The sequence below is a fragment of the Mus pahari genome, chromosome 15 (assembly GCF_900095145.1).
Source record: "Mus pahari chromosome 15, PAHARI_EIJ_v1.1, whole genome shotgun sequence".
NCBI classification, from domain to species: domain Eukaryota; kingdom Metazoa; phylum Chordata; class Mammalia; order Rodentia; family Muridae; genus Mus; species Mus pahari.
The window spans coordinates 38,245,545-38,267,734 of record NC_034604.1 but is presented as its reverse complement, the minus strand read 5'-3'; the positions used below and the strand labels follow the sequence as shown (position 1 = coordinate 38,267,734).

The window sequence follows — 22,190 nt, the reverse complement described above, 5'->3', positions numbered from 1 at the left end:
CTCCCTCCCTCTCTCTCTCCCTCCTTCCTTCCCTTTCTCTCTTCCTTCCTCTCTCTCCCTCCTTCCTTCCCTTTCTCTCTCCCTCCTTCCCTCCCTCCCCCATCTCCCTCTCTCCCCCCACTGATACCATTGTTGATAGCAGTCCAGTTTCTGACTGGAGTCTCTCCCTTTGCAGAACGCATGATGTTGTTTACCACCATCAAAGCATCACCACAAAGAGTCCCACCACCACGCAAAGCCTCAGTGTGCCACTTTTACCCACTCAGCCCCCTGCACGCCCATCTGCTGGCACTCGCTTTTACTCTCTCTAGTCTTACCCTTTTTTTGTTTTTACTCTGCATTTTTATTTGTGCTCCTGAATTACTTTAATTATTGTTTCATTTCTGCCTATACCTGATACCCTGGCTAATTGTCACGGAAGCCTTTGTTTCAGTACTGAGTTATTAAGCTTGTTTATCCTTAGAATCAAGGCCAAGGATGAACTTTTGTGTTCATTTCCTGATAACATAGGCACAATGCTGACAGGACATGGATTCTGCTCAATAGCAGCTCAGTCCCACTTCCTTAGAACACACACACACACACACACACACACACACACACACACACACACACGGGGGAAGAGAGAGAGAGAGAGAGAGAGAGAGAGAGAGAGAGAGGGATTCACCTATATTCACCACATGGGTGGTTTAGAAATTCTCTAGAACAGAAGCAATAGAATGTGCGTATGTTATAAAAGGGGTGGTACTAGAATGCTTTTACACAACAAGGGCTGGACACCCAATAATGGCCATCTGTACTTGGCAATGGCTGAAACCCCCACAGCTGTTCAGTTCATAAAGCCACATCCCTCAGCTGTTTAATCTCACGAAGAAGATCTAGAAGACTCCAAAAGAGTCTCTGCTCTTCAGTCTGGGTCGGAAGGATGAAGAATCTGGGTCTAACTGCAGCTTAGGATGTATTCACCATCAAGAAACAAAGTCCGGCAGGCAAGCAAGACTGATTCCTTTCTTGGCCGTCCTTATCTGGGTGGTCCACACGAATGTGCTTCCCTCTCTTCCTAAGGAAGGAGGCCCTTTTCCTTTTAGTTAAACTTTCAGTTGATCTTTCCTGGTAATTCTCAAAGTTGACCCTCAAAATGAACCCTCACAAAATCCAAGACACAATGCAAAATCCAGAGCCCATGGTTTGAAGCCGGTCGTCAAAGCTCTGGGTTTTCTTGGGTCCTTCCTGGATTTCCCAGTATGCTCTGAGAGCAATGTGCTTTCGATGGTCTAGTATTGGGAAAACAGCTACTTTATTGTTGTGCTAACATCTGCGAGTTTAGCTTTTGTCCTAGTTTACCTCTATGGCTGTGGTAGACACCAGGACCCAAAGCATCTTGGGGTGGAAAGGGTTTATTTGGCTCCCACATCACAGTCTATCATGGAGGGAAGTCAGGACAGGACCTGAAGCAGAAGTCATGGAGAAAAGATGTTTATGACTTGTTCTCCCTTGAGGTTCAAGCTTAGCACTCTTTCTTATACCTCCCAGCACCACCAGTCCAGGCACAGTATACCGTGCACCATAAAGTGGACCCTCCTGTATCAATCATCAATTAATCAATCAATCAAAAAAAAAAAAAAAAAACAAAAAAAAAAAAAAAAAAAAAAAAAAAGTCCCACAGGCTCGCCTACAAGCCAATCTGATGGTGGCATTTTCTCAAACAAGATCTCCCCCTCCCAGATGATAGATTGTGTCAATTGGACAGTAAACTAACCAGCAAGACTTTCCTCAACATCTACATAATAAAAATGATAAAGTGGAAGTCATAGGACAGTATCTGCTGTCGTACTTACAAAGCCTCCACTTACAGGTCATCTTGTGCCATTAGTTCTCCTGCCCATGACATAAGCATTCTTATCTGTGCTCTGTAGATTATGAATGTGCATTTAAAGAGACAGACTTCTCCTAGCCATCAGTCAAAGGTGCAGGGACAGATTAAATCCCTTGTCTAAAACCCACATGCCAATGTAGTGGCCAGGATGCAGATGCAGCCCATGAGTCCTGAGTCCTGTGCAACTCTGGAAAGTGCCGTTAGTGTGTGTGTCTGCCCAGAGAGCATTTTTTCCAGTTTCCACCAATCAAACACCCAGTGAAGCCTATACCATGTTTCCCCTTTCTGGCTTGAAATACCTTATTTTCTGAAAAACTACACTTATTCCCTATTCTGGTGCTTACCTTTGTCCTCTCAAGCTGACTGTAAGGTGGTTCCCCATAATTTTTTTCTCTCTCAAGAGCTGCCTAATATCTGAGAAGTCTCTTCTATTCTACTTTGGGTCCTGCTCTTGTTAGCCCATGTTAACATATATTCCTATTGGTACATCTTGGTTCCTGTAACCTTTATTAGACTGGCCTATGTTTTAGTGCAGTAATGGTATTTTTAAAAATTATATATATAATATATGACAGATGATAGATAGCATATAATAAATACTTAATTATATATTTGTTAAATATTTTATATATATATATATATATATATATATATATATATATATATATATATAAACATTTACTGCCAGACAGTGGTGGTGTATGCCTTTAAATCCAGCATTTGGGAGTTAGAGGCAGGCAGACCTTTGTGAGTTTGAGATCAGCCTGGTTTATCTAATAAGTTCTAGAACAGCCAGGGGGCTATGTGAGAGACCATGTCACAAAAAACAAAAATTAATTAATTAATTAAAACACATTTATTTATTCATGCATTTGTATGTGTTTATGGGGGGTGGTATATTTGTGAGGAAGGAGCACATACCAAGATGTGCAAAATGAAATTAGGAGATAATTTTAGGAAGCCCATCCTCCATCTGCCATGTGGATTGAATGCAGGACTTCAGGCTTGGTGGCAGATTTTTACTAATGCGACCATTGTGCCAACTCCAGGCTTAGAATTCTCGTTGTTACATCATTTCCCTTTTAGATCAAAGGGAAAGTGTGGTAGTTGTCTCTTTCTAACACTCCCCATACACTTAGCAACCTTTGATGTAAAACAGTCAGCGGAGGTCAACTTCTGGAACGCTCTTCAAGGCAGTTGATTGCAGAGGGAATTGGAATCCTTTGGTTACATGTATCCCTAGGTTTACTACTTGGGGCTTAAAGGCGCTATATAAGGATAACATTAAGTAGATAAAAGCAGAGTTTCAGCCAGGGTATGTCCAGCATCATGAAGGAGGGTGCCAACGATTACTCTTACCATTGCAGATCCAGCTGACCTACAAGAACGGGACGTTCCCCTGCTCCTCCTGTCCTGTGCTAGCTAGCATCATTCCCTCCAGGTTCCTTTACCCTGCCTGACCATCCTCTCGAGCTTATCCATATGTAGATTCCCATTGAAGATTGGCTGTTATCAAGGAGCTGAGATAAAGGGCCATCTACAGTTCATTCCCCTGTCCACTGTGACCTGGGACAGACCCCATCGCTCATCAAGCAATGTCACTACATCTTTAAAATGGTTGACATGAAGTTATGGCAAGAGAAGAATGCATGTGGCTGGCCCCTATGGCCTGGTTCATACCTTTGTCAGCTACTGCTGTCTTCATCATTTTCTTCTCTTCCCACTTTTATCCATTCAGGGCCAAACCCAAGATGACAAGTGAAAGCAGTGATTTCCATATATTGTGTACTCTGCATAGTGGGCTAAGTTTTGAAGGGGGGTCTCTCAAGTTCATGTGCATCCAGCAAGACTGTGGTCCTTTGTGTATTTAAATGACAAGAGGAAGAAAGTGGGTTTGAGATATTTATCCCTACCAGTTTAGGAGTTTGGAATAGGTTATCCCGTCAAACTGTGCTCTATCTCAGGGAAGACTCAGAGCTAAGAACTTACATTGCTCCTGATTGTCCATCATCATGTGGAGCTTTTTCTCTCTGTGTCTCAAAGTCATGATTGTCACCCTGGGCCCTGGAAACAGATCCATGTGCTGCGTGAAGAGTGTGGGCGTGGGCCAGTTTCAAGTCCTTGCCACCCACTCCCAGTCCCTGCTGAAAGGGAGTAGATTCCTCTCTTTCATGAGGGCTGAGTTGCAGAGGAAGAATGACCTGGAAGGACCATGGGAACTTGCCCTGTGGGGGTGGGTTTAGAAGGGGATGCCTTGGCTGCCCTTGGTAAGAACACAGAACAGCTGCTGAGGGCAGGCAGGGGTCTAGGGACTCTGAAATCCCCTACATGGAAAGGTCTGTTGTATTTTGATTAAAAAAGTGTTTGTTCAACACTTTTTTTTTTTTTTATGACAAGAGCTTTTTAGTGTGAATGAAAATATGAAGGATAATTACTCACATGCACTGGGAATTTAGTGTTCAAGAAGAGGTTAGCACTTAACAGAGCCCCTCCCCCTCCCCAAATCCTTACCAGAATTACAAGAAAATGATATGATTGTCCTTATTTTGCAGACAAAGTGCCAGAAACCCAGAGAGGTAAAGTCACTTGTCCAAACGCAGCTCGAGTAAGCCTCTGGAAAGGCATTGTATTCAGAGGCTGCCTGAGTATGCTCAATGCTTACAGCCTCACTGGCACCTTTTTCTGAATCCATTCCCATCCACCATCCATGAATTAATAGAACTAACTTAGAGAACCAGGTGTTCTCTCTCTCTCTCTCTCTCTCTCTCTCTCTCTCTCTCTCTCTCTCTCTCTCTCTCTCCTGCTTAGGGGAAGAACATCAAGAAGATTTCATCCATCTACTTTACCCAACCTGATCTATTCTTAAGGGTGAACATGTTTTTTAGGAAGTGTAATCTAATTGCCCAAATGGGAATTTATTTAAAATAACCACCTGTGCCTTCATCTACACGATAAAAGATTCATGATCGAATCTCGACAAAGGGACAGATTCTGTTTGTGATCTAAGTCCAGGTCACAAGAGACTTGATTTTGGAAAACTCATTTTTCTTCCTAAGTTTTGTTTTTCTCTTCTCGGGACTGTAGCTTTCTATTCTGAGCAACTGAGATGCCAGCTGAGTGTAGAACACACGGAGCTAAGTACTGTTCTCTGGCTGACCTCATAACCAGAAGGAAGTTATGAGAAAGGCTCTGGCTTCAACTGGATATGCCTTAGGCAGAGGCAGCACATGACGTTCTGTATATTAAAGACTCGAGGAGAAAGCTGTTAAACAATAAGTCCCTCAGGCTTGAGTTCCAGACTTAGCCCTTTCTTTCTCTAGCCTACTTTGAATTAGCCGTCACTCCATTCATTCCTGTCCTTAGCAACTTTTAAGGTTTTCTTTCATATTATTTTTCCTTCCTTTTTCTCGTTCTGTCTTCTCTCACTTGCAATACCTTTCACAAACTTAGGATTTTTAGTTTCTCTAATCATTACTAAACCCTAGTAGAAGAAAAAAAAAAAAAAACTTAAGACGTTTTACCACACTTTAAAAGCCCTTACTACCCTGGATCATAAATCAACTCCCTGATAAACTGCATTAACACCTTTGGGCCATAAGGGGCAGGTCTAATGCACTGATTTATAAGCAGAGGCTGAAAGTTAATGGATTCCTAAAGTTACCTACCGCAAAGAACTGGTCAGCAGTTTAAACACCACAAGACTCAGACTCTGTATCAAAGAAGACGGTCCTGGCACAAAGAGCCTTTGACATAGATGTGAATATTTTTGGTACAATAGCCTGGGGTGAGGATCAGTGCTGTGCCAAACCCGGACCACTCCATTTGCTTGCACCTATAAGTGCCTTACTTATTGCTTAGAGTAAATCACACCTGAATGTAGCTCCCTATCTGGAAAATGAAAACTTGAATCTGTCTCTAACACATGGTACTTAGAAGGCTTTTAGTGGAATTAACACAGATATACTAGTAAAAGCATAAATAGGACTGATATTAGATGTATTATGGTATGTACTGAGATGTCCACACTCTCGTGCTCTCTCTCTCTCTCTCTCTCTCTCTCTCTCTCTCTCTCTCTCTCTCTCTCTCTCCTTCCTTTCCTCCCTCCCTCCCTCCCCCCTCTCCCTCCTTCTCTTGTGCTTTCTCTGTCTCTTTTCTGTCCTTTTCATTTCTGACACCAACCCTAGGAGGTAAAATAGGTATTATTTATATACTCTGTGCTAATGAAAGAAAACAACCGAACAAACAACTGAAAAAAAATAAGGCTCTGAGAGGGTAAATTCTATTTCAGGTCACACACCTGTGGAAGTGGTTTTTTTTTTTTGGTAGTTCTCATAGTAGTAGTAGGAACACAATGAGATCCAAGCTGGCCAACAGGCTGCCTGAACTCCTGCTGGGCTGCAAGACACTAAAGGAGCTTAGCTTATGGTGGTTAAGCAGGCTTAACTGATAATGTCAGACTCCATTTTGAGTATAGATACGGAAGTAGTTACCTTTCTGCTTCTGTGATAAAAACAGTGTGGTCAAAAGCAACTTCTGGAAGACACAGTTTATTTTGACTTACAATTCTGGAGGGTGAGTCCAAAATGGTGGGGGGAGGCATGGCAAGCAGGTGGCAGAACAAGAAGCTGAAATATCCTATCTGCAAAAGCAGACACAAAGTAGAGAGAACAAAGTAGAAGAGGGCCAAGGCTACAAATTCTGAAAGTCCACCCCAAGTGACATACTTGTTCCAACAAGGCTGGAACACATCTCTAAACAGCAAACAGCACCACCAGCGGGGGAAGCAGGTGTTCAAATCCCAGCGTCTCCAGTGGATGTTTTTCAATCTACCATCATGAGTACCATTCAAATTAGCTCAGAAAACTCTGGAACTATACCCATTCTCTGTTCATCCTTATATGACAATATTGGGCATTCTGAACTAGACTGTGATTGCTCAGCTTACTCAGTGCCAGGAATAGAAAAATACGAACCCACAATCCATGTATTCTTTACTGGCAATAACAATCCCAGATGCTGGGTTTGTTCCTACTGTTGGGTTTTGATTCTGTGTAGCCGTGAGGCTTCTCCCTGAATTCATAACAAACATTGATTTGTGGGTGCAAAGATAATGTCTTACCTGGTTTGGGGGTAACCAGTAGTTCCAGTCTTTATACCCTTCTGATATAGTTTCTTGGTATCAATCTCAACAGTTGCCTTTCAAATTCTTAGTGTCTAATAGTTTGCTTAGACTTTTCTTCATAGTGGAGCCCTTATACATGGGATCAAAGTGAGTCAAGTGGGTTGCTGTGAGGGAAATAGACAGCAAGTTGAAGCGTCTCCTGGGGACGGATATTTTTGTGACCTGTTGGTTCAACGTTTGATGTTTCTGCTCTGCATAATGGAAATAAGTAAGAGTATCAATAGCAACACTTATAACCCATGGATCAGGGGCCCGGCTGCTCCCCCACCAAAAAAAACCTATACCAGGTTGACCACTTGTCATTGGATTCTGTTTAGAGTCTTCCTCATTTAGCCAGAAAGGGTTTATCTAATTACCATTTGAAGAGTGCCCAATGATGTGATCCCAATCGGGTTGATACCTCTTGGGTCCACTACTGCTCTCCTTGCGAGGAACATCAAGGCTGCCCCTTTGCTGATTGTCCATGCTTGTCGAGGAAAGTGGTTCAGGGCTTAGGATTTGTAGGTTATTCCTGTTTCATAATTCAGTTCAGGTAGAATGTGGCCCTTTTCCAAAAAACGGCTCACCACATAGGTGACCATGTGTAGTTAACCATGATGATTACTCCTTCAGGAAGCTGCTACAGGAAGTGTTGCCCTCATTGACATCCAGAACTGGGCTTTGTTCCCCTTATGGCATTGCTCTGTGTCTTGGCTACAGGCTAGCTGGTGGCTATGTTAGAATCATGTGTAGAACTCACAAAATACAGCTTTGTAGGTGAGGACAGGAACTGGGCATGGATAATTTGCTCAGGTGTGCAATAGTTTGGAAGCATAGACCTAGAGCCTTCTCACAATTTTGTAGTATTGTTAAAAACTGAAATTATAAAATTTTAAAAATTGATTTATTTATTTTGAGACAATCTTACTATATCGCTCTGGCTAGCCTGGAAGCTGCTATGTAGATTGGGGTAGTCTTGAGTTCACAGAGATCTACCTGCCTCTTGTTCCCTGGCACTCGAATTAAAAGCACCACCACCCCTGGCTCAGGTTTTCTCTTCCAAGTCAAACAGTACAGTCAAGTCATATAATTTGTGAGGTAGATGCCTTTCTACCTCATTCTATCTACACTGACAAAATAGAATCCTTGTCTATGTCTCAGCCCTCTTTCGTGCATTTGATGAACATATAACAACTCTGGAGAATGAAGACTGAAAGATCTAATGTCACATGTTTCCAACACGGACAGAGCTGCCTGCCTGATCAAGAGAGAATAAATCAGCTTCTGTGGAATATGAGAATTGTGCAGAATTAATTAAAGTAGAAGCTGGTAAAATTTGCTCTAGAGTCAGGCAAGTGCATTATTTAGGCTAACGGTGTGACAAAGAAGATGATTTTTAGATGTCAGATGAATTTGGAAAAAGGCACTGAGGGCATATTCGCAAGGGCCATGGAATCCAATATAATGTAAATCCCATGTTTATAGACTTAGCACTAAGCTAAATACTGGGCAGTGCAGGATCAGAATGAGGGCAGACATGTTGAGAGATCCCAGAACAACAGAGGGTATAGATCGTGTGTGGTGGGGCCTCCTTTTCTACCTCCACGTAGCCTCTTTGCTATACATGCCAAGTTTTTCTAAATCCTTAATTCATCGGTGTGTTTGACAAATCTGCTCCCCTGGTGATAAGACATGATGAAACCTCTTGTTCTCATGCAACACCTGGAAGCAGAGGTTAAGAGGTAATTTTCTGTATCCCGCATGGGACCGTAACATCATCTCCCATTTTCTAGTCTTGATCACAACTTGCATTACTGAATCCGGACGTCATCCATCAATGGGACTTTCTTCTCTGAACCTCTCTCCTGTTTGAAAGCTGTATTCTCCAACAGGGGACAGGGAAGAGACACTAAAGTAAGGGTGGAGTTAGATGGTTCTGACCTTGAACCTGTCTATACCCTAAGCTCCATGCAGTGGAGAAGGGTATCACCTTTGAACACTGAGATGTAAAACTGCGTTTTCCACATTACCCTCTCCCTTTGCTCATAACCGCCCCCCCCCATGTCTCAGTGTATTTCCATTCAAACTTAAACACTTAACAATACAGTATGAGCAGCCACTCTGCCTCCCTAACCTTATCTCATTCCACTTACCTCCTCAAACACGAAGTTTTTGCAGATCGATTTTCTTCAGCTTTTCAAAGAGACAAGTATTTCCTCTACCTTGAGGCCTCAATACATATTGTCCCTTCTGCAAAAATTCTATATTGCCACCACATGTATATTTTTTTCCCTTATTAGATCTTTCATAGTTTGTATCTTAACTAATTACACTAGGACACTGAATCCAACTCTACATTGTTTTATATCAGCTCTTTATTACTAAACACCCCCTTTATGTTCCATGAAGGCAATGACCTCCTGAGTCTTTCATACAACTCCATGTTCCCCATACATAAAATAGTAATCAATTATTTGCTGAATCAGTGGGCAACCAGTGGCCAGATGGCTGGATGGACAGAGGGATGGGTAGTTGGATGAATGAATGGATGAAGTAGAGGTTTGTAAGTTGAATTATTCAACAAATCCAATCAAATGGTCGTCTTTATCCATGTCATAACTTTGTTCAGCCAGTCTTCTGGGAATATTTTTCTAGTCCATGGCTCATCAAAGGCACAGCTCATAACATTAAACTCATCTCCACCCATTCAGTGCAATCTGGGATCTCCAGTACTGACATCAATGTATGTTCCTTTGATATACAGAATATATATATATATATATATATATATATATATATATATATATATATATTGTAACCAACTAAGAGCATATTTTTATTATTCCACATTGGATCACTCTCAAATTTCATCTAAGTTGCAGTTTTCAAATGAGTTTATCTTTTTATGATTAAAGCAATAAGAAAGTATATTCATTCATAGTCAAAGTATATCATATAATTGTATGAAAATGTTCTTATGAAACTTTTTTAATACCGTAGATACTAAAAAAGAAAAAAATGCATGAAGATGATTGAGAGATACTGACTATAATGAAGCAAATCTAAATCATACTTTTCCCCCCTCCCAAGTTGAATAACTACAATAATTTTTGTCTTTTTTCCAACAATGGTGCTCTTACTCTTTACAACTTCATCGCCTAACAAAATTGTGATGTAACTAGCATGAATTGAGGGTTTCATTAAGACTATATAGGTAATGTAAATATTCCTAAAGGCCTATGACAATGACAGCTTGCAGATACAGGAAGTGAAACACTGGATTAGTTTGAATTAGAACTGGATCCCCATCAAATACAGCACATTCAAATGTACAATGCACTGAGCACACAGAAGTCATTTACCAAGTGTGTTCCTGCTAGATGACTCAAAGAGCGAAATGGGAAGACCCTGGCAACATACCCTTCCCTGAGGTCCTGTGATAGTGACTCATGTCTTCCTTCTTTTCCAGAGTGACCGTCTTCTAATCAAGGGAGGGAGAATCGTCAATGATGATCAGTCCTTTTATGCTGATATTTACATGGAGGATGGCTTAATAAAGTACGTACATGAAACCTTCTACTTCTTTTCTACTTCCTTTATCTTAAGGAAGAGGCTTCAGGTTCATATAGTGAAAATTCTTTTGGAATTTGTTCAAAAGAGTACATTCTGAGGACCCCTTTGTGCAAATTGAACTAAAGGGGATGCTACGGCTCATAGATGATTGGATGATGTGATCCCTGTTCTTAAGGATGTTGAGAAGTGTGCATGAGTGATAGCATCCTGAAAATATCAAAGCATATGTAATAGGTTCTAAGGTGAAATCAGGGTATTCACAGACTTTTTTTATCTGTAAGGCTTTACATTAGAGAAAATACTTAAAAGTAAACTTGACAAAATGGTAAGGCTTAAAAGAGCAGTTACAAATAGGGCATACATTCTGGGCCTATTTTCCAAGTATGTCGGGAACCTACAGTTTCTCAGTGGAATAACTTGCTACTAAAGAAGCATAGGCAGTTAATGTTTAATGTATCAGGTTTTTAAATAGTGAATTTCAAAACAGGATTTGATCAACATGGTATTAAGTCATAAACAGTAAGCTACATCATCATATTAATAATATGTTGTATATGTCTAGAGTCATCCTGTTAGCAGGGCTACTTGCTAACGGCAAAGCATTTGTGTAAAAGGTGGTGGACACTTGTATGTCACATTTTACAGTGGGCATTGCATGCTCAAGTCGACATTCCCCAGTCCTTGGGAACTTAGAGTCTTTTAAAAGACCAGAGGATCCAGCATTGTCAGGTGATATCAATACCAAGAACCGAATAGCAGGCTAGGTGAAATTTAGAGGGAGCGATCGTTAATTACAACAGCTGATGTTTATTGAACCCTAATTTGCTTAATAGTATTTTGTGGGCTTGGCTGGCATTAACTTTTAATCTACACAGCTCTACTGAGGACTTATTCCTACTGAGGAATTATTACATTTTACAACCAAAAAAATTAGGGCATAATGAACTCAAATAATAAGTTGGCCATTGCTGGTAAACTGGCAGAGCCAAGACTGTGAATCCTGGTAGCTTCTTTGTGGAACATACTTACACAGGTTAGTCATGGCTGCCAGCAGAAAAACGATCACACAAGGACATAGATAGAAGCTGGGATATTAGAGACCACTGTAGTCTTTCTTAGTGTGTTGGAGAAAAGTAAATGGGGCACATCTGCTTCAGATAGGATATTACACTAGTTATAAAAATGAGTAGAAAATATATATAAATGTATATAAACACACACCACATGGGTCCATCAGTTCTTCATCCTCTTGGTTCTCAATTTCTCCTGGAGGAAAAACCTAAGTAAAACAGAAACAGGACCGGGCAGTATCTGGACTAAAGTAGAATTACAGTCAGAGGCTGCATTTTTTTTCCCCTCTCAGTGTGTTTTGTATTGTGGTGGCCCTGGAATGGCCCCATGGTGATGTGGTGGAGCTGAACTCTTAGACATGTCAGGAACACATTAGCTGTGAACCTACAGTTTGCTGGTCAGCGGTCGACTTTTTACTACCCCAAGAGAATTTGGGGGGGGCTATGTACAGAAGAGAAAGTATTCATACCACGGATAGTGGGGCACATATGTGCCCTGGGTCGGAGATACTTAGTATAAACTGTGAGTCCTGGGTATACTGTGGGGACAGACTTGGCCAGATGTCTAAGTCAAAGCTAAAAAAAAATAAAATAAAATAAAAATTAGGTGATGTTGCAACCACTGACCTGCAAACAGCCTTTTGGGGGAATAGTTATCACATTCTTGTGAGATGAATCTTTGAAACTCTCATTTATTTGCTCAACCATTTTATTCCCCCACTTTTTCCTGAGAAACTCTGAAGTTCTCTGGGTCTCCATAATCCTCCTTTGCCTGGAGCCTCTATTGAAATACTGACCATACAAAAGCAGTGGGTGTGGGAGAGAGCTCCATGTTTGACTCTGTCCTTGTGCATCTGCAACAAGGCATTATTAGCTGATCAGGGAATGGTGGAGTAAGAAAGAGAAACTTGAGGTGGGTGGTGACTCAAGCAGACACCTTTGATTAGGGCACAGAGATCCTGCTTTGAAGATGACTAAGTCCCAGTACCTGTTGTTGTACCAAGTCATTATCTTCTGTTGCACCTAACAGTCATTTATTTCGCGTACCTTGTAGTTTTCCCTGGTGTCATTCCACACCATTAGAGAGAAAAAACAAAGTGAAGAAATAATGAAAATAGTTATATAAAAATATGAGTCATGCACTGGCTCTAGACATTGGCAATCTTTAGATTTCAGTACAAAGCCATAACACATAGTGCCATGCAGATGATGTTGCGTCGGGAGTTTTGTAAACACAGCTATCTGTCTTTGCTTAGAGGCTGAAGAGCTTGCGACTTTGAAGACCTCTATGTCTAAAACCCTTCCATCCTATGCTTGTCTTGAGGGTTGCTCCATTTAATTGCCCGCTATTCCACTGTCTCACCAGGCAAATTGGAGACAATCTGATTGTCCCTGGAGGTGTGAAGACCATCGAGGCCAATGGGAAGATGGTGATCCCTGGAGGCATTGACGTCCATACCCACTTCCAGATGCCTTACAAGGGGATGACCACCGTGGACGATTTCTTCCAAGGGACAAAGGCTGCCTTAGCAGGAGGCACCACCATGATCAGTGAGTCCTCCCGTGCTGACCAGCCCTGTGGGTTTGACAAAGGTGTCAAACACCTGTCCTCAGAAAATACTCAAACCAGACACACTTCTCTCAATTTGGATCATGGCATCTATGTGTCCCTGGGCATGGGAAAAACAGGAAAACTGCCAGCTTCCTGTAGTTACACAAAGGAGGTCCATGAACTTAATGATACTGAAAACAACCAGAGAAAGATATGTCCGGAAGAAGGATCATTGAGACTGACAGTTCTCGGGAGATTAGTGGGACTCGGTGGATTTAGTGCTATTGGGTCTTTGCTATATTTTGACCAATTTGTAGCTTTAGGATTAGGAAAGCTGTGAGCGGTTTCCTTTATTTTTCTTTTCTTTTGCTTCTGGTAACTACTAATTCCAGAGAAACTTGGGAAATTGCATGTTATTGGAGTACAGAACTGATAGTATTTCAGGCGGTCCTTCCTGTTCCAAGGAATCTCAATGAATTGGGTACTGGCCCAGAGCTAGCCTCAAACTCAGACAGAGCACTATTTACTTAACAGCTTATTCTTCTACCCACAGGCACAGAGCAGCCTGAGCCAGAATTACAGTCTGTCTTGACCTTCCTTTTGACTGAACCACTAGCAGGGTTCAACTTGAGCAAGGCCATAAAAGGTGCAGTCCAGGGAGGCCTGAGCCTTTTCCCCCAACTGATAAAAGGAGGCCAGCTGACTTCTCAGCAGCTCTCTGCCCAGGAAAGCCCTAGTGTCCTTGAAGAGAGTAATAATGTAGTTGATGCATTCTATTTTCCGATCAGTGCACTCGGGCTCTGTTGACAGAGGAAATGCATGGTTCTTGGTTTGGTTTGGCAGGCTGCCATCTGGACCAGGACTGGGCCTGTTCTGCATGTTTGTAAAGTCTTGTCTACTTGGTCCTTCTCCATTAGCAAAGGAACAGAGAGGTTTAGGCGAAGAATAAAGCTTACAAGGAACCACAGATGAATTCTTGTCCTTCATTGATGACTTAGAAACGCTAGATGTGTGCAAGGCAAAGGACCCACATAACCCTACTTCACTGCTGGAGTTTCTTACTATGGCAGTTTCCAAGTTCACAGTAGGATCTTAGTACCTGTGTCATATTTAAAGCTGCGATTTTTTTTCACTAAGTGGTGGATCATGAATGTTGCTCCAGTCAGTCATTTGCTCACATTCTACCTCAGCTTTTAAAAGGGGTGTCTCTCATCCCTCTGTGAAAAGTGTCTGTTTTTTAAACTAAACTTCGCAATTTTTTTCAACCTCAGTCAACTTACGGTTTTTCATTTTTGTAAAAGCATCAGCGTACAGTCTAGATACTAAATGCTGCTGACAGCTACAACTTATTTTCCTAGGTATGAGACTTAGGTATGAGAATAGAGTCTGGTCTGGAAAAATGTCCAGATTTTTTGATATATATTTCGATGTCATTTTCCCAAGAGTTGAACCAATTTCACACTTTTTTTGGCACGGGTGAAAGTGGAGCTTTTGCCGAATCCCTACTATAACAACCACAATTATTATTTTTTTAAAAAAACACAAATATAATTTTACTTAGTATCATTTCTCTTAATTTAGGCGCGGTGTGTTTTGTTTGTTTTGAGATTGGATCTTGCTATGCAGCCTAGGCTGGTTTTGAGCTTTCAGTGAGCCACCCAGGTGTTGGGATCACTACCATGCCTCCATTACTGTTTTAACTTTTCTTCTTCTTCTCTCTTTTTTTTTTTTTACTTAGTCACTTTACATCCTGCTCACTGCCTCCCTTCCTGGTCATCCCCTCCCACTGTCCTTCCAATGGAGTGATAGGGACACACCAACCCACTCACCAAACTCTAGACCCAAAATTTATCCTATCTACAAGAAATGCAGGGACTGAGGATGGAGTAGAGACTGAGGGAAAGGCCAACCAATAGCCAGTCCAACTTAAGACCCATCCATGGGCAAGCACCAACCTTCAAGACTATTAATGATACTCGGGTATGCTTAAGAGGGAGGCTAACATGGCTGTCCTCTGAGAGGCTCCACCCAGCAGCTGATTCAAATAGATGCAGACACACCCACAATTATTTAAAAATATGTATCATCCATGGTTGCAGAGAAAAGTGGGTTTGAATTCAGAGAAACCGATTCTTGTTAGCAAGGTCATGGGCTTTGGTTACTCATGTTTGCTATGCATCTAGAACTTCTTCTTCTATCCAGGAAAGAGAACACAACTTTGGCCATTAATAGTGACTCAGAGCGAGTAGTCACAACATAAAAATAGCAGGTAAAAAGCATGAGGAGTTAACACTTAGTATGTGCCAGGTATCAGTGAAACACCTTATATATGCATTTTGCACTTAGTCATATGGAAAACTCAGATGGAAAATACTATCATCACATGTTCCCCATCTACTTAACACCCATTTTTTAAAGAAAAGAAACCTGAGGTTTCAGAAAGCTACTAATTTGTTCCAAGTTCCAGAGTTAACTAAGCAGGAAGGAGCAGGAATGGGGGCAAGGAGACCAAGCTGTTTCTGAGTCAACCATTTTGCCCTCTGTCCTTCAGTTGACCATGTGGTACCTGAACCTGAGTCTAGCCTGACAGAGGCCTATGAAAAGTGGCGTGAGTGGGCCGATGGGAAGAGCTGCTGTGACTATGCTTTGCATGTGGACATCACCCACTGGAATGACAGCGTCAAGCAGGAGGTACAGAACCTCAGCAAGGAAAAAGGTGAGTCAAAGCACATTCTCCAGCCTCCTCTCTCTGCTGCCTTGTCTGCGTCTCCCACAATATCCCACTCACGTGAGTCACTCCTTTAGTCCGAGTCTGGTCCCTTACGCATGAAGGGCTGTGTGAGGGACTTTTACTTTGTTCCGGGCACTTTTTCTTTTCTGCAACTTTACTTTTTGTAGGATCTTCATGGGATAAATATTGTTCGTCACTTTGAAGCTGAGAAAAGCAGGGTATCAGGATAACTGCTTGAGGTGACATTTACTAGGCAACAGATCTACACAAAGTTGATGCTTTTCACCTTCATGGGTATCTTAGGTTTTTATTGCTATGATTAAACACTATGACAAAAAAAAAAAAAAAAACAACTCAAGGAGGAAAGGGTTTATTTCATCTTACAGCTGGTAGCCCATCACTGAAGGGGGGCAGGACATGAACACAAGCAGGACAGGAACCTGGAGGTCATAATTGAAGTACAGAGCTTGAAGAGGCACCTCTTACTGGCTTGCTCCTCATGGCTTGCTCAGTCCGCCTCTTATTGCTCCTAGGACTACCATCCCAGGGATGGCTCCGTCCACAGTGAGCTAGATCATCACACATCAACCATCAATCAAGAAGATGTAGTACAGGCTTGCCCATTGGTAGAAACATTTTCTCTGTTGGGGTTCCCTCTTCCAAAAAATGACTCTAGCTTGAATCAGGTTGACATAAAACTAGCCAGCACAAAGCATCAATACCAGTTGTACAAAGGAAGAAACTGAGGCAAGGTGACTAATCCTCCCTGAGGTCACATGCCTAACAATCTGAGAACAAAGGTTTCTAACCTCGATCAGTTTTATAAGACCAAACTGTTAATATTATATAATAATGGCACATCCTTAAGAAAGTCTAAGACATGACAGAAGCAAGGATAGATTGATTCTACAGTTAGTAACAAAAAGATGCAGTGTGTGTGTGTGTGTGTGTGTGTGTGTGTGTGTGTATTTGGCGGGGGGGGGCTCTCATTGCAATGATGATTTTGGTTCCGTAATCATCTTTTTTGTTGTTGTTTTTTTCTTTTTTTTTTTTAACATGAATCTCTCTCTTTTATTATTTATTTATTTATTTATTTATTTTTATTATTATTATTATTTTTTTTTTTTTGGTTTTTGAGACAGGGTTTCTCTGTGTAGCTTTGGCTGTCCTGGAACTCACTTTACTGTAGACCAGGCTGGCCTCGAACTCAGAAATCCACCTGCCTCTGCCTCCCGAGTGCTGGGATTAAAGGCGTGCGCCACCACGCCCGGCTCGTAATCATCTTAAATTCTTCTGGTCTCTTATGTTCCAATCATTAGACACTGTACACCCACAGGAACACACAGTCTTATGCAAATGTGTGCCGTGTGCTCAGCTTTGTAAGGTGATCAAGGATATCAGAGATGGATAAGCAACAGCTTCTGCTGATGGTCCAGTGCAAAGGAAAGCAGTTGAAGGAAAGGCAGCAGATAGGATGCTTCAAAGCACAAGACCTGTCTGGCCCCTGTGCAAAAACTTGAGGGAACCTTCATGTGTCTGTGCTAGAGGGGAGAGCATGCTCCCTCAGAGGACGCCTTTTCCTTTCTATCCCTTGCTTATCCCTGTAAGTCCTGCCCAATCCTTGAGAACACAAACAAGCCATTAGCCCCACCCTCCTCTTCTGTTGCCCATCACACAGAGCGTCTCAACTGCAGTAGAAAATTCAGTGGCTTTAAGGAAAACACAGAACTTGGGTCATTCCAAGGAGGACTTGGAGGCTTTTGGAAATGGGAATATTGTGGAAAAGCGCCCTGAGCTGACCCACGCTGAGTAGGGACATTCTTGAACTATAATCAACTTTTTGGCTGGGAAGATTGTGGGCTAAGCTGACCCTCATGGTTAAACCAAAATTATTTTCCTTTCCTCAAAATGATTTTTCTGTTCCACCATCCCACCTACTTATTCATTTTGGTTGAAAATCGAATAGACCTTTTCCTATAATGCTGATGACTTAGGCATGAAAACACAAGGCGCAGGCAGATTCAAGGCACAAATTGCTATCTGTCCGCTCTGTCAATTCACTGAAGCCAGGTGTTGTATCTATATTCTGTTTCTACATTTGAAATTTAGATAGCATTGTGCGAAAGAGTCATTCTTCAAACTGAGTGTCTTAGTCAATATTCTTTTGCTGTGACGACGCCATAAGCACAGCAACTCATAAAACTGAAACATTTCCTTGAGGCCAGCTTACAGTTTCTGAGGTCTACTCCCTTATCACTGTGCTGGGACGCATGGCGCCACACAGACAGGCACGGGGCTGGACAGGTAGCTGAGAGTTAGGTGATCAGATCAAGAGGTAGTAGGAAGAGAGAAAGATTGAATCCTGAATTTGAAACTCCATTCCCCACCCCCATTGACAAATTTCCTTCAAACGGCCATACATACTAAATCCAACAAGGCTGTACTTTAATCCCTGTCAAGTATTGCCACTCCCTAGTGACCATTCAAATAATCCAGTCCATGGGAGGCATTCCTACCCAAACCACCACGCGGAGTATATAGTCTACACCCCTTTATCATAAAAGTCATGGTATTTTTAGATGAAAAACTAGATTTTTTTTTCTTTCTGAGATAGGGTTTCTCTGGAGCCCTGACTGTCCTGGATCTTGCTCTGTCGACCAGGCTGACCTTGAACTCACAGACTGTTGCCTGCCTCTGCCTTCTGAGCGGTGGGATTAAAGTCATGTGCCACTACCACCTGGTTTATTCTTTAAACAAATTGTAGAGAACGGAGGGGAAATAGTATACTTAGAAAAAAATGTGCATGTGTGCTATGTATGTGTGAATGCATGTGTACATGTGCTGTGTATGTGTGTACTGAAAAGTATAGGTTCCATGACAGAAAATAATATATCATATAAGTACATGCCTTATACAACTTAGAAACAGATTTTTAGGGAGGATATAGGACTTTCAGAGATTTGGCTTTTATTTTATTCTGGTACAAAGCCTTACTGGGTGGCCAGATACTTTTAATGTAGTCCAGCCTACTGGCAAAACTCATGGGGTGTACCAAGGGATAGGAAGAAAAATTCATGACAATCTACCTGCCCAATAATAGGATTGGAAGCTTGTCCCATCTCCAGGTCTACCCCAGAAGTAGTTTTAAGGTTAGTTTTATTGTCTTCTTTCTCCTCTTAAGCACACCAGCCTGAAGCTTAGTATATAACAGTTATTCACCAAATAGTGAAATAGACGCACCCTATGGAGACCATATGCTTGCCTCACAGGGACTAAAAGCCTTTAAAGCATTGGCTCCTTTAATGGTCAACTACTTCCTTATGAGGTGGGAGTTATTTTCCAGTTTACAAGGGAAGGAAACAGAAGCCCAGAAGGTAAGCACTCCCAGGTGATTTTGGTGTGGTACATTCAGGTTCTCCGACCCCTAGCATTTGTGCACAGCTGGTATGTTAGTGCAACTTCTTGGTATCTGCTTCCTCAATATCAATTATTGATCTTCTAAACTCTGCAATGCTGGGAGTTGGAGTTAGCAAAAGATGCAAAAGGGAGACATCATTCTGTCAAGACACTACTTACAAACTATGGGTTTTACAGAACAAGAAAGGGCATAAGATAAGAGCATTCTAAATGTCTTCACTTCTTTTGGACAAGCACCTAAGTCATGTGCTCAGGGGGCCTGTGTGTGTGTGTGTGTGTGTGTGTGTGTGTGTGTGTGTGTGTGTGATAAACATGAGAAGGTGGTGGTGATAATTAATATTGCCTTTTTTCCTGACATTTTTCTGTTTTCTTGTCTGGCAGGCGTTAACTCCTTCATGGTGTACATGGCCTACAAGGATTTATATCAAGTGTCCAACACAGAGGTAACAACCCATTTGGCTGTGTGGTTTGGATAGTCTGCATGGGTTTCCTATTGTTGCTGATGACACTGGCTGTTGGGACATGAGTCTCTGTGGTTACCTGTGGGAGGTCACTGTGCCAGGTTGGATAGTGAAGGCCTTGTAGTACATACTTCATTTTAAAGAAGGTTGTGGGTTGGGTGCCTATGGCAAAGCAGAGAGGTGCTTGAATAAGGGAAAGCTGTTGTCTCCAAAACTCTTACAAACCCAGTGAAAATGTGGGTGTCTCTGCCTTATAGAATCAGGTGGGCTTCCTGCCAGTTGTACCAGCTTGGCTGTCATATTTGTACCAATTTGCCTTTTCCTAGAAAATGACGGATGCACATGAGTTTTGATAGATCTGAAACAATCATGAGAAATGACTTCTTGGTGGAGAGTAAGGATAATTTTGTCTTGAAAGGTTCAGGATAAGAGTTTGAATACAATGTAGTTTTGGACTACATTCCTCTCTGTTTTAAGATAGTTTCAGTCCTGGCATTAGAAACTGGCCTTTATGTCATGCTGCTAAAGGAGGCTGTGATGCTGTTCATTTCTGTTTTAGCTCTATGAGATCTTCACCTGCCTGGGAGAGCTGGGGGCCATTGCTCAAGTTCATGCCGAGAATGGAGATATCATTGCCCAGGTAACCACATGGAGTGAGCATTCTGTGTGAGCATGGGTCTGCATCCCATCCATTTCCTCTCTTCAGCATGACTTGAATGCCCCAAGTGTTCATGACTCTGCTACCATAAACACATTGCTAAAGACATAATCCATGCTCAAAAAAGCTTACGGCTCTGGGCTCAGAATTTAACTTCAATATGGGGGCCGCAGAGACAGAGGGATCATCAAGTGCTCAAGGTAATTCGAAGTGATAGCAAGCTTTTTATTCCTTGCTCGAAGCAGTGTGCCTCAGTTCTTGAAGAATTGATCTTCAGCCAGGCAGTGGTGGCAAATGCCTTTAATCCCAGCACTCTGGAGGCAAAGGCAATAAGTTCTCTGAATTTGAGGCTAACCTGGCCTAAAAATCCAGTTTAAGAACATCCAGGACTACATAGAAAAGGACTGTCTTAAAATCAAAACAAAACACAAAAACAAGTCTTAATTTTCAAGGTCAGGTAGTAATTTATACCCTTAATCCCAATACTAAGGAGGCAGAAGAAAGGTAGGTACTATGAGTTTCAGGACAACCAAAGCTATATATTAAGACCCTGTTTCAGAAAACTAAAACCCAACCAAACAAAGAAAAAGAATCTTCAGATTAATGTCACCATAAATCCTGTTATGACATGTATAGCTTTTGTTTATAGTTTATCTGATGTCTTCTCCACTTGTTTTTAATTTTGAAGCAGCAACTTCAACTTATTTATTTAGTTATGAAGTGAAAACATTAATGTCTAAAAGTGACCTGCTAAGCAAGTCTTCTGTCCCTAAAAGTCTTTACATCTAGAAACGTTTGATTGGAGTAAAAAGAAGAGAGTGGCTGTGGGCATGGTTGTCCTTTTAATTGAATCTGGAATCAACAAAATCAAATTCCTGAGCAAATCCATACCTCTCCTCTCTCTCTCTCTCTCTCTCTCTCTCTCTCTCTCTCTCTCTCTCTCTCTCTCTCTCTCTCTCTCTCTCTCCCCCTCCCCCCTCCCTCCCTCCCCCCCCTTACCTCTAGCTCTAGCTCTGGCGGGTCTGAAACTTTCTATATACACTATACTGGTCCTCACGGAACTCAAAAAGATCCTCTTGCCCCTACCTCCGTCCGGAATGCAGGGATTAAAGGTGTGTGCTGCTTTTCTGTACAGACCACTTGACATGAGACCCTCCCTAAATGTGGGCGGAGCCTTTTGGCGCAACCCAGATAAAAGGACGCGATAGAAGGGAAATTTCGCTTTTCGGCCACTTGCCCTCGGTCTTGCTGGCAAGTTACCTTGTCTTGCTGGTCGGTGCTCCTTCACTGAAAGTAAGGCCAAGCTCTTTGTCAGTTCAACAAAGTCGGAAGACTGCACAACATAGCACAAAAGGATTCCTTTCAGCCTTCGGCGCTAGATTGAGACTGTGAAGTCCAGATTCGTTCACTGAACAACTCCGGGGTTGTCAGCCTCTTCAGAGTAAGACAGACACTGACTGTTGGACAACTGCTGACCACGTCTGTATTTGCAAGGGCAAGGCTACTTCTACAGAGTTCAAGGCATGGAACGCACAAGCCATAGCTATAAGCCCAATTTCTACAATATGGAAGAGCCTGAGATTGAGGTGGAAATTGAGGATGAGCAAGAGGGAAGAGATGCGGAAGAGAAGAGCGTTTTCCATGAACGTGCTCTAAACTTCGTGGACAACCCCGAGTACCAGGGCATCCTG

At 42.1% G+C, this 22,190-nt stretch overlaps 1 protein-coding gene across 2 annotated transcripts in view; it reads left to right on the top strand.

Moving 5' to 3' along the window:
- The window catches only part of Dpysl3 (dihydropyrimidinase like 3), a 110,461-nt gene that overhangs the window by 63,838 nt on the left and 24,433 nt on the right, over positions 1–22,190 (top strand). For both annotated transcript variants that reach the window (XM_021214147.1, XM_021214149.1), the window contains exons 2-6: positions 10,507–10,595; positions 13,047–13,231; positions 15,784–15,948; positions 19,762–19,823; positions 20,401–20,481. In XM_021214147.1, the coding sequence (XP_021069806.1) occupies positions 10,507–10,595; positions 13,047–13,231; positions 15,784–15,948; positions 19,762–19,823; positions 20,401–20,481 (582 nt within the window). The remainder of the gene's footprint in view (positions 1–10,506; positions 10,596–13,046; positions 13,232–15,783; positions 15,949–19,761; positions 19,824–20,400; positions 20,482–22,190) is intronic.